This window comes from Olea europaea, unplaced genomic scaffold, assembly GCF_002742605.1.
Source record: "Olea europaea var. sylvestris unplaced genomic scaffold, O_europaea_v1 scaffold563, whole genome shotgun sequence".
Taxonomy (NCBI): Eukaryota; Viridiplantae; Streptophyta; class Magnoliopsida; order Lamiales; family Oleaceae; genus Olea; species Olea europaea.
Genome location: NW_019263964.1, coordinates 323,173 through 336,313, shown reverse-complemented (window position 1 = coordinate 336,313; position 13,141 = coordinate 323,173). Strand labels below are relative to the sequence as shown.

The window sequence follows — 13,141 nt, the reverse complement described above, 5'->3', positions numbered from 1 at the left end:
ATTGGGTGGGGTTGGGTTAAAGCAGAGATAGTGGGAAAGGAAATCTTGAGGAACAAGGCCAAAGGGTCAGTATTCTAAGCGACGAGGATTGGTGGCGGAGGAGGGGCCGGTGGTGTAGGCGATTATCCAAAATAAATAAATAAAATAAAAAAGTGTTCACAGCCCGAGTTACCACACCCAACAATTCTGGTTCGCCATCCCTTCTTCGCCAGCCCCCCCTCCCAACTGCTCCTACAGTTCTCTTCCCCATTTTATTAAAATCACCACAACTGATTGTTAATTTCTCCACTCCCTTGGAATCCTACAGAATCTAATTGAAATCGAAATTGGTAATGAGAGAGATTACCCTTCAAATGTTAATTTGGATGAACGAACGATCAAAGTTGAATCAGACATACTGGGGGTTTCTTCATCTGATTAAAAAAGAATTACTTCGCACTCAAAACTAATTAAGAATTATAAACATGTAGAAATCAAAAATGGTGGTTTCATTGTTAAATTATCCTCAATTTATGCAATCAAAGCCTCCTTGTCGACCTTCTGCAGTGATTTCCCCGGAGTCAGATATGGAAGCAGAGATGGGTCGTTGACTGCTTTTGCCTGGTTCGCCAGAGTAGATGAGAGAGACGATACTGTTTTGTACGTGGATTGGGATGAGAGAGAGAAATGTTAACGTGAGTTGAGAATTTGTTGGAACAGATGAATTCCATGGAAAATATAATCCACCTTCCCCCAAAGAAAATATTTTCCTTGATTTCAAAAAAAATGTGGTCACGTGATCAAAAGTGGGAAAATATTTTCCTTGAAAATAATTGTCAATCAAACAAGACAAAAGTAGGAAAATAGGTAGGAAAAACACATTTTCCATGGAAAATGTGTGCAATCAAACGCACCCTTACTGGGTACAATTTTGCTAGCATTAGTCACCTTATTTATCATATAAATGTTGTGTTATTTTTGTAAGATGAGTAGGGATGGAGATAATTTCACTATTTTAATTTATTGAGTTAAGATGGCTATTAGAAATTTCTGGACAGCTCGAAAATGCTTTGAGGCCGTGTAATGGCTTATTTTGCACCAAGGATTTAAACAATGTTCCTTTTGCGTCAAAGATTTGGGCTCTTTCCAAACACCATCAAATAACACTATGAATGAATAGAGAGTTTTGCTAGGATACCAGGGTAGGGGTTAACAGAATCCCTATCGATTACTCACAATAGGGGGGTGAATGGGTATTTTTTGGTGGATCGTGCTATACGTACATAATGATTTACCTAACCGTTTACCTACTACTCACATCATTTGGGTGAGGCTTTGGTTCGGATTATTAAATAACACATGGGGCCCGCATGTTTGTGAGGGGGGAGGGGGTGTAAACGGTTCGGTATTCCCCCTTTGGTACAAATGGTTTATTCCTTTTTTGGGTGATTTTTTATACTGGTGGGTCTCTCATGTGACTCACTAGGTGTGAGTAGTCAATAGGGAATCCGTACCTTGGAAAATCAGTTTAATCCATGAATAGAACACATTTTACTTGGTCATTTAGATACCTAGTTAGTAGTTCTTGATAGGAAATTAAAGTAATAGCTCCTCTCTCAATCAAATTGTGCTCCTTCAATTTATTTTATGTCACCCTGAAGTTTAGAAATGATTTCTAAACCCAAAGCCAGTCAGTTCTAATAGTACAAAATCATTCTTGCACATGAATTACTAATTGTTCAACCAAGCTTTTGATCTTTACCATTTACAGAAAAACTGATAATAATAAATAATGAAAGCAAATGAACAAAAAGATCTACATGTATTATCAAAACATTTTCTTTCTTGAAGCAATCAAAACCTTGCAACAGCTAAAACCAATTGGAAAACTTTAGGGTTTGTTTGATTTGTGTTTCAATTTTTAGTTTTGAGTTTTGAATTCATTTTTAATTTTCTATTTTGAAGGTTTGTTTTCGAAAATGCATTTTCAAAAATACTAAATTAAACATGTTTTCAGCGTTTTGCAAAACTAAAAATTGAAAATAGTTTGAAAGCAGTGAACTAAATGCACCCTTAGTAAATCGATCTCTTCAATGTGAAGAACCATTGCATTTCTTTTATAAAAGTAATGAAATGGAATTATCGTTGTGCATTTACCATCAATTATTTACAGTAGCAATCAAGCTAATCCCAAAATTCTACTTAGAAGTGTGGAAACCAAAACTATCTATGAATTCTAAACCTACTCCGAATAACAGAGTTATCAGTTATACATGATTGAACCAGACCAACAAAATGTTGCACTGAACCATACCAGACTCAAGAGGGGGATTCTACCAAATATGAGACAAACTGAACTTTGATTTTAAAACTTTAGCTTAAACTGAGAGAAAGATCCCATCAGTAAGGATCCCATCTCAAAATTCTCTACGAGACTACGACTGTCTTTAACAACAATATGACATGAGGGTTTGAGAGATGCCAATTATGTTCAAAGTATCCAAATCCTTTAAGATAGGAAGAAAATGAAAATTGATCAAACCAATCTTTATACAGACAAAACACTGGTCAAGTTTTCTATGCAAAATTTCGAAAAAGGCCAAATGCCTTTTAAACAAAGAATTCACTTGTATACAGGCATTGTCCCAAAACTCCTAGAAAGTGGAATACATGAAACAAGTTCCTTAAGTCTCGGCTGCGGAAAGGCTCATGTATGCGATGTTATATACGAACAAATATTTATTGTGTTATTGGGATTACTAGTAGATCTTAGACGAACTTAGGACCTGAGCATTGGACCACTGCTAAGCATATACTCGAGTATCTTCTCTAAACTAAAAATTATATGCCAGTTTATTTAACTACATATTTGGACCCTAAGTGTTATAATGATTCTGATTTTCAAACTAATAGGAACTGTCACAAGTCCACGTCAAAATCAATGTCCACATTGGGTGACAGCATCATTGGTTGGAGGAATATAAAGCAATCTTGTATTGTCGATTTCACCATGGAAGTAGAGTCTATTGTAGCTTGTGAAGCAATCAAGGAAACATGTATTTAACATTTCTCATATATTCTAGGATTAGTGGGAGATTTATTGGACAAGTGTGTGTCCATCTATTAAATTTATTTACGCTCGTGATATTTTGAAATAAAATTTAGTTTGTTAGATGCATTGTTTATATTAATTTGAGCTTTCATTTTGTTTGTGTGTCAATTTGATATTATAAATTGAGTTCTTATATTTATAAGCACGAAAATATTGGATTTATAATTTAGTCTAAAGTTTTATTATCTAAAATCGACAAATAAAGAGGGACACTTTATTTTTGATAAGATTGTTCCAATTCATTAAAGTCCATCTTTGACTTTGACAATAAAATTGAGTGTATGTTTTGGAATGTATGGAACTTGACCACGTGAAATTTGATTTATGGAATTCACCATATGAATTAAATTTAACTTGACTTACGTAGCACTTTAAATCTAAGCAAGTAATTAATTGATTGCTAAATTTAAAGTTCTTTTGAGGTATCAATGAGTGAGATTAAACTGCCTGTCAATATCTTGATGCTTTGATATTAAAGTGAAATAATCGGGAAGTACATATTTGTGATTTGGAATCCCTAACCGATTTGATATGAACAATCATGACCTTTATCGCTGAAGCTTGCTCCAAAATCTTCGAAACGATGGTTTCCGAGCTAAGTTTCACGTCACGTTTTCTAATACTTCTCAATCTTACATGCAAAGGATAAGATAATAGTGTTAGTTTGCAAACCATAAAGGCACGAGAAAATAATGATAGAGGCAAAGAGAGGACCAAAACGAAGGAGGGAGTCATCGGTTTTTTCACAATCAATTGCAACCGAATTTTCTCCAGCAATAGGCAACTTTTCTTACTTTACACACAAATCACACGCTCAAACGGCTAAGTTAAAGCAACATATATATTGGAATAGATTAGACCTTAGTTGTACCAATAAAGTGGTTAAATAGGCCAAGATCCAAGAGTTGTCTAATAGGTAAATATATATGGGCTGTGACTAGCATTAATTTCTTAAGCTACTCCCAATGGTCCACGTTATTTTCGGGTCAAACCTTTAGACTTGATTGTTCGTAATCAATTCACCATTGGTTGAGGCTTGTGAAAATATATTCTGATGTTTACATCCACACCGAGATTTACTGGGTATTAAAATTCAACAAAGCTTCACCTTGATATCCAATTAACTTGCAAGTATCAAAGCAAAAAGTTAATACTTACATAATTAATGTAACTAATAAAATTGGGATTACATACATTGCCTCTTGTTTTGGATCCAAAACACATAACATACTTGCTTCATATACTCATTAGGGCTAAGGTCAAAGACATGCCCAAGTAGAAGCAGATAATCACGTAAATCAATTGAGAGTAAATAAACATATTATGAAGATATAACATAGGATAATACACAGATTTTTTTCAAAATTTATTCACAGAGAACAACAGACTAACGGCAAGTTAATCAATGAAACTGTCAATACATATGTAACAAATGCATAAATGACCCCACAAAAAGATCTCACTACACTTATCCTATCTCATTCCGTGTTGCTCATACATTGAGACACATATCTCCTCTCAGTGTCCTACCATGCTCACTAGACTGGTCATTCTCATGTTTAATTGGTAAACCACAATAGATATTAAATCCACAGGATAATCCTTTATCACCACCCCACTTTTCCGAACCTAAGAGATAATGGACCTCCGCCTAGCAAAAGTGATAAAAGTGTCTTTCTTACACTCCACCTAATAAGGGTCTTAACAAATAAAGGATTTTAATATTTAATCACCTCTCTACTCATGATCTAAATGGTATACTCCACATCCTCAGTACATACCACCAATGTATCCCTAGCCATCTATACTTAACCTTATCAAAAGACACACATCACGCTTATCGCTAATATATCACAACCTACTATGCATGCAAACACATCACACCAAGTAATTAGACTGCTCTAAAATTTATGCACATGCACATATCAAACACATTGAAATGCAACATATGACCATGCAAAGTAATCGCACACATGCAGATAGGGTTACACATAGATGCATATGTTTACTCTTAATAAACCTCACTAGAGTCATCGTTCAACCAAAAAGCCACATTCGCCATGCTTCTCATTTCACCCTTCTGTTTATCCTTCTTCTTAGGATAGTCCCTCCCAAAATGTCTAGATTTACCATAGTTGTAACATTGCTTACCATTGGACTTGTCCCAACCCTTGCCATTCTTCTTACCACCACTCGAGTTATTACTATATTGAGTTCTACCAAGACTTATTTGTTTAAACTTCATTCCCCTCATTGTCATATGTACCTCACCTCTCCTTTTATATTCTTTCTTAGCCTTAAGCTCTATCTTCTTACTCTTAATGGAATCTATAACAATCTCAGGTGTTAATGTGTCCTTACCATGCTTAATTGCATTCTTAACCTCTCTATATGAATAAGGCATAGAATTAAACAAAATAATGACCTTATACGTTTCAGATACCCTTTAATTACAATTAACATTATCTTGAAAAAAGGTTGTTAAAAACATCCAAATTGTCATAAACATCCCTTGAAGGACCCATTTTAAAACTAAAAAAAAATCTTTCGAGTAAATACAATTTGTTAGGAGTAGATTTAAATAAATATAAGTCCTCCAACTTTTTTCAAAATTCTTTTGTAGTATCAAATTTTTTAACATCTCAAAACAATATCAGATAAGTGTAAATAATTGAAGTGTAAGCAAGTTAATCATATTCGTCTTTTTGTGTTATTGTTAAATTTTTAGAAAATTTGCCATCTTTTAAAACTTTTTTTTGAACAAAAATTCCCTTTATCTTTTGTTGCTAAATTCAAAAATCCCAATTTTTTCATTGAAAATTCCAACTTCTATATATGAAGACATTTTGTAAAAATAAGATAATCAAAGTGATCAAATAAGTCACACAAAGTAATCCTAAGGCGGCAATATACACCATTCTATATTTTCAAGGTTTCGTGAGATTTAAGATCTTAATATCAAGGAAATATTCAAATTGGACAAGTTCAGGTATTTTAACAGAATAATTAATGCAACACGAAGGAATGTTAACAAAAATTTAGCTTCTCACACAATATTGTTTCAAACGGTGACTTAATGGCAATTAAACACAAAAGCTACTATCACCTTGCAATTAAACTCAACATTTCAAATAGAGTAAATAATTTCAAAATTTTTAGCATGAGAAATGATTATTCCATACGGTAACCCCAATGCTAATGTCACCTCACACTATGACCCACTTAATGTTGAAATTTAAATGGGATAAGCCAATATATCTGGACAGACCAATTTGAGTCCGTAAATAATGAGAGATGCAAATTTACCACTTTGGAGCCACCACTATTCGATCTTAAGCGTCCAACAATTGCAGAAATCAATCTTCCATGATTGATTCCTAAACACGAAACGAGCAAAAATGTCTAGATTTTACTATATAACCTGAAATAGAAACTAACGACACCAAAGTATTAGAAATAATGTTAGGAACAAGCTTTCAGGAGACACCATCGTCGAAAAACAGTGCACGTGCTAGCATGCTACCTGGAGTCTCTTTGCATACACTTCACACGTTGCCACATGCGCCTTCCTACTGCCTCATGCGCTTGACCTTGAAGATCGCCTTCGCCTACATGTCACACTAGTAGTCTCCATTTCACCAATCAGTCATTAGATTGGCTGAAAATCGCAATTTCAAGCGATTTTCAACAATTTTTGGATCTAGAAATGGTGATTTTCGAGCTCAGTTTTACGTTACATTTTCTATCAAACAACCAATCCAAACAGCTCCGATTCACAACCAATATATTTACCTAGGTTGTTTCTCAATCTCTCCTACAAAGGATAATATAACAATGCTGATTTGCAAGCCACAAAAGCACAAGAAAAACAATGAAAGAGGCATAAAGAGAAGACCAAACGAAGGAGGAAGTCAACGATTTTTTCACACTCAATTGCAGCTAATTTTTCTCCAGCAATAGGTAGCCATGTTTTTCTCAATTCACACACAAATCACATACTCGAATGGCTAGGTCAAATAAACATATATATAAGAATATATTAGGCTGTAGTTGGATAAAAAAAGGGGTTAAATGGGCCAAGATCCAAGAGCCATCCAATAAGTAAACATATATAAGCCATAAGCAGCACTAATTTCTTAAGTTACATCCAACGGTGTTTTCGGATCGAGCCTTTAAATTTGGTGGTTGATAATCAATTCCTCATCGACTAAGATATGTGAAAATATATTTCAAAGTTTACATCATCTCCTGGAATTTACTGGGTGTCAAAACCTAACAACCTTAATGGATTTTCTAGTAGAAGGTTTTGACCTAATGGTTGACTTCTCGTTTTGATTAACACAAACAAATTGAATTTAGGTGTTTATAGTGATTATCGCAAAATTAACGAAGAATGACAACACGATAATCGAGATCAAGATTCACGCATATGGACGAACGTTTTTGGAGCTTGACAATCAAAATAAAAGAAAGTTGGCGATCAACAAATGCAAAGATGGAAATTGAGCTTCGCGTCAAAAATAACATTGGAGAAGAGATAAAAGACATTAGATATAGATGCGTTTTTAATTCAAATGTAAAGGTTTAACACTTTAATATTTCACATCGATTATAGCTCAAACAATTTTTATGCACAAGACACTTTTACAACAAACAATACTTACATAAAAATTATTTTCAAAAGATAAGTATCTCGATTCTTAGGATCAAATATTTACAAAATACTTATCTATACAAAATAAATGAGAAATTCCTTAAAGTACATTTATAAAAGTCATCATGAAGTAAAGTCCTGAGGGGCAAAGTTGTTGCCCATCAGGACGTCTGGATGGACCCTTCAATGGTCGGTTTTTTGACCCTTTTTTCAAATGGCTAGTTATTTGTTCGGATCCTTGAAGATTGATAGATTTTTGACCATTTGATGGCTATAAATACCTCACTCTCTACCACATTTGCAACAACTATTCTTAAGCATTTAAGTAAGGCATTTATTGATCTTTTCTACCATAGTTTTCAATCTTTAAAAGATCAAAACATTTAAATCTTGAAAAACTTTTTGAGTAATCAAAGCTTGCAAAAATCATTTATGTCAATTAAAATTTTTCATCCAACACTTGAGTTATATTCTTTGCAATTTATTAAAGTGTTGCATCTACTTCCCTATTTATACTTAATTGTGTTCATATCATTTATTAGAAGCTTTCATTTGTAATTTTGTTTTCCTTATTTTTAAATTGTGGGTCGTGTTGAGGTACCGAAGAGCTCAACATTGTAAAAGGATCGATGCTTATTGGTTGTAAGTCATCAAAAATGTTGTAAGGGTTGGATTGCACCATAAGTCAATCAAATATAGTGGAAGGGCCTTGTCCGTGACGGAGAGCTTGGTAACGGGGACGTAGATCGTTGATTTGATTAAACCTCCATATATCGTTTGCGCCTTCTTTTCCCATCCTCTTGTTATTTTCGTGTTATCTTTCTTGCTCATTATCTTATTTGTTAATTGGTTAAATTTGCATTTATTTTCCAAAATGTTTTAGATAACTAATTCACTTCCATTTTGGTTAGCCGTTCTTGGGCTTTCAGAAGGTTAACTATGAGTTTTGTTATTCGACATTGACTATTGAATGGAAATTTAGACACAAAATCCTCTTACTTTATAGATTTATCTTTTCTTTATGTAGTAAGGACTGGAATAAGGAACAACATTAGTCTGGCCTCGGTCTCGCAAGTCTTAGTGTTGATGTTATATGATTACATGTGATAAGATGAAAAAATAGATTTGAGGATTTATAAATATTCGAAAATTGACATTTGGGTGGTTTTTCCTAGTTTTGAATATTTGACATGATTTATGAGTATAATACATAAGAACATAAGTCTAAGGATATAATTTTTGTTTATAAATAAATTTCGATGATTTTAATTGATTCGAGAGTGTAGTCTCGACAAGTAGTGAAAAAAGTCGAAACTTATTAATTATATGGGGAATCTACACAAATGTCACTAAATATGAAAATGCACAAAAAAAATTTCTTGCACAATTTTTTTTGCAAAAATGCCACTTTTTCCCCACAAAATGTCCATATTACCCTTTGACACCTTTTTAGAAGCAATAAATGTTTGATTTGAATGCTATTAATAGTGTGATGTGATTATTTATTTATCTTTATTGTTAATATTGAAGAAATGAATATTATCTTGTATAATATGAATTTTTGATTAAAAAAATGGGTGAAATGTGTACAAAGAGCACACACAAGTAGGAGTTGAAATAGCTTCTTCTTCATCATCATCCCCCTTTCATTATCAACAAGGTATGAAGGAAAGCTATTGATCAATTTCAAAGGTGAGGTAGTAGAAAAGAAATTTTTGCATACTATACTTGAGTACTTTAAATATTCAATAAAACATGGTCAGAATTAATTGTCCATATTTCATCTCTTATTCATTGATTTTTTATTCTTGGTATATTTTAGAAAGGGAAGAAATACCAATATTCTCAACAAAATGTGAATCATTTCATATGTAATTCTATATTTAATGAAGCATTGAGTTATACTTTCTTTGTGTGTGGGGAGATCAGTTGAAGTTGTAGTTGAGAATTGATTATGACCATTAATGTGTTGCAATAAATTCCTAAAATAGTAAAACACATTATTTTGTAGGTTCCCCGAAACTTATGCCGTTCAAGTGTTGAGCAGTTTCGTAGAAACTGTCGGGTTATACATTTGAACTGTCGAAATCGACATTTAGTAACTGTCTGGATGGGCAGAGAATTCAATCGTCGATTTTGACACTTGAAAAGCTTTTTCTTTTTGGTACTACATAGATCAAAGTATTGTAATGAGCCAATTTGACTGTATTAAATCTTTCGACATAAATGTGTAGAATTGTGACTTTTGTACTCCCAACATTTCAGGTATGGCTTAGGATCTGAGATTCATCGTGTCGCATGGGGGGAACTTTGTTCACGTGGATGACGAATGGAAGTGGAGAGGGAACAAAACGACTTCCATTTTAGTGCCGAGAAACATTACCGTAACAGAACTTGTATTTAGATTGAAGGAAAAACTTGGTATTGTTGAACCCCGCAATGAAATTGAGTTGAAGTTCAAAGTCCCGAATTTGAATATACCTCCGGCAGAGATACAAGATGATGAGGACCTAACGGAATGTCCCTAGACTTTAAGAAATGGTGAGGTCAATCATGAGCACAGTAGGTCGAACAACGAAGCACCCGCATATTCAATTGACCATATCGAGGCTGCAGCATCCGTTGAGCACTTAGAGAACCTGTTACATGGTACGAATGATGCTATTATTGCTGAAATTGACCAGCCAGTGTCATCACATTCCATGAGTTTAGGCACAGATGAGTGGATGACAGCCGTCGTTCTCGTCGAAAAGTAAATATTCTTTAGCAAGAAATAATTGTACTCGAAGATTCGTGTGCTTGCTTTGCAAGAGAAGTTTCAATTTCGGTTGAGCAGGTCAAGCATGAAAATGTTAACCGTTGTATGTGTGGATGATAATTGCAAGTGGATGCTACGTGCTTCTACTGTCAAGCAATCTGCAATCTTCATGATCCGTAAATTCATCAACGTGCACACATGTTCCCTTGATTTTTGTCGTACCGCACATCGGCATGCCACTAGTTCTGTAATTGCCGAGCACATTTAGGCAAACTGGATACTCCAGGTCGATTGTATGACCCTATCGCTATTGCACGTGATATGGAACGTGAGTTCGGTGTGAAAATCAGTTACAACAAAGCTCGTAGGGGAAAGCTTCATGCCTTAAGTATGCTACACGGTACACCGGAAGCCAGTTTTTAGAATTATCTTCATACTGCCACGTCGTAGGAGAGAGTAACCCGGGGACAGTAACCCACATAGAACTCGATTCTCAAAATAGATTTCATTACTTCTTCCTAACTTTCGGTGTAAGCATTCGTGGTTACACGCAGTACTTGAGACCCGTTATTTGTGTTGATGGCAGTCATCTGAAGGGTCCATACAAAGGGACACTTCTACTGGCAACTGCCCAAGATGGTAACAAACATATATATCCGTTAGCATGGGGGATCGTGGATGCTGAAACCAATAAATCCTGGAAGTGGTTTATGTCCAACTTGAAAGAGCTTATAGGGGACTCTGAAGACCTAGTATTTGTTTCAGACAGGAAAAAGAGCATTGACAAAGCTATTACTTAGTTGTTTCCGTTGTCTCACCATGGTTGTTGTATCTGGCATCTCGAAAAGAACCTAATACAGCGGTACAGCAATGCAAGTGCAATACTTCTATTCAAACGAGCTGCTACGACATATCGGGTTGAGGACTTTGAAAGACTCATGGGACAGATCTGCAGGGTGAGCACAAGAGCGTACGGGTACTTAGAGCGTGCGGGTTATTCATTTTGGTCCCGAGCACTATTTATTGGCCACCGTTACAACATCATGACGAACAACAACGCTGAGTCTCTGAACTCCATGTTGAGAGAAGCCCGTTCTTTATCGATAGCTTGCTTGGTCGAACACATTCGGAGTACTTTGCAGAAGTGGTTTTATGAACGTCAGAAAAATGCGGCCGAATGCAGTACAGTATTGACACTGAGGATGGAAAACGAGTTACGGATGACATTTGAAACTGGAACTAGGCTTCGAGCCCAGTTGTTGACAAATAACTTAACTCAGGTCGGAATATCCAACGACGTGGACATAGTTGACTTTTCTGAAGACACCTGCACGTGTCGTGAGTTCCAACTAAACCGTATGCCATGTGGTCATGCAAGTCGTGCTACTTGCTTCAAAGGGAAGTCATTGTATGACCTTTGCTCCCCTTATTACACATCTGAATACTGGAGGGGTGCATATAGCGAAGCTATATATCCTATTGGACGTGAAGCGGACTGGGTTGTTCCCAGTTTAATTACATTTACTCCTATTTTGCCACCACTCGTACGTCGCCCTCCAGGTAGACCACCGACCCGACATAAGCGTTCAAGACACGAGTCTGCATGGTCGAGCAGGAAATGCACTCGTAGTGGTCGTCTTGGTCATAATCGGAGCACATGTTCGAACTCCAATGTATCACAAGTTCCTTAAACGTTGTTAGTGTAATCGACGTTGTATGTTCAATGTTCCTTAGTGCCATGCACCTTATGAAGTTATGTTATAAATAGTGTGATAATTACCATTTCTAGATGTTCGGCATCCTTCTGTGCACATAAGAATTTGTTTCCCGACTGTCCTGTTCATCACGTACGCACATCCCGATAGATACAACTAACCCTCCAAGTGCACCGTCAATCAAAATACTTGAAGGTAGTAGGCAAATGGAATTGTAAATTGGGACGTTGTCCTTCTCTTGTTGGATTGCGCGCATCATGAACCCCATTTAAAACATTTAAGTTCAATATCCATGAAATATATTATAATTTGTAACATCGTCCACCACGGAGAGAAATCAGCTCTAAATAAATAGCATTTCATAACATCCACCAAACGTGGTGCAAAATATAGATGTAGGTTAATTTGTCGATCCCAACAGATAGAAATCTATAATTCTCAACAGTTCGACTGGACTGGACTATACACAAAATACACTACCCGGATTACGGCGAAGGGACATGTTCATGCAGACATTTTGGTTCTGTGTTAACCAACTGCATCCCTACAAAAGAATGGACTGTACACTACTTATTCACTACACTCCACGGCTGGCATTTCACTCGTCGTCGACGATCGAACTTGCTCTCCCGCTGTCTTCACCTGACTCGTCAGACGAGATGATAATGACCTCGTTCTCTGGGACGTACGCCAGCCCATCGTCGTCCTCGAAATCCCCCTCGTAGGCAACGTCGATCGAGAGCACAGCATCAAGCACATCGTTCTGTGACAAACCATCGTCACTCCCAACATCTTCCAAGTTCGGGAAGGGAACAGGGGAAATGACTCTCCTACCCGTACGAAGCTCAATTTTGTCATCGTCTGACGAAATGTAGGTTGGAAATAACGGAGAGGAACCGGGAACCGGCATCGGCTCATCCATG

The 13,141-nt window shown here is 35.9% G+C and overlaps 1 protein-coding gene across 1 annotated transcript; it reads left to right on the top strand.

Annotated features, from left to right (window-relative positions):
• Positions 1–7,520: 7,520 nt before the first annotated feature.
• LOC111389119 lies at positions 7,521–12,194 on the top strand. The gene is made up of 9 exons (XM_023013974.1): positions 7,521–7,673; positions 9,568–9,657; positions 9,757–9,810; positions 10,022–10,265; positions 10,362–10,497; positions 10,582–10,679; positions 10,772–10,903; positions 10,954–11,255; positions 11,364–12,194. The coding sequence occupies exons 1-9, from the start codon at positions 7,521–7,523 to the stop codon at positions 12,192–12,194; spliced, it is 2,040 nt and encodes a 679-aa protein (XP_022869742.1).
• Positions 12,195–13,141: the final 947 nt, after the last annotated feature.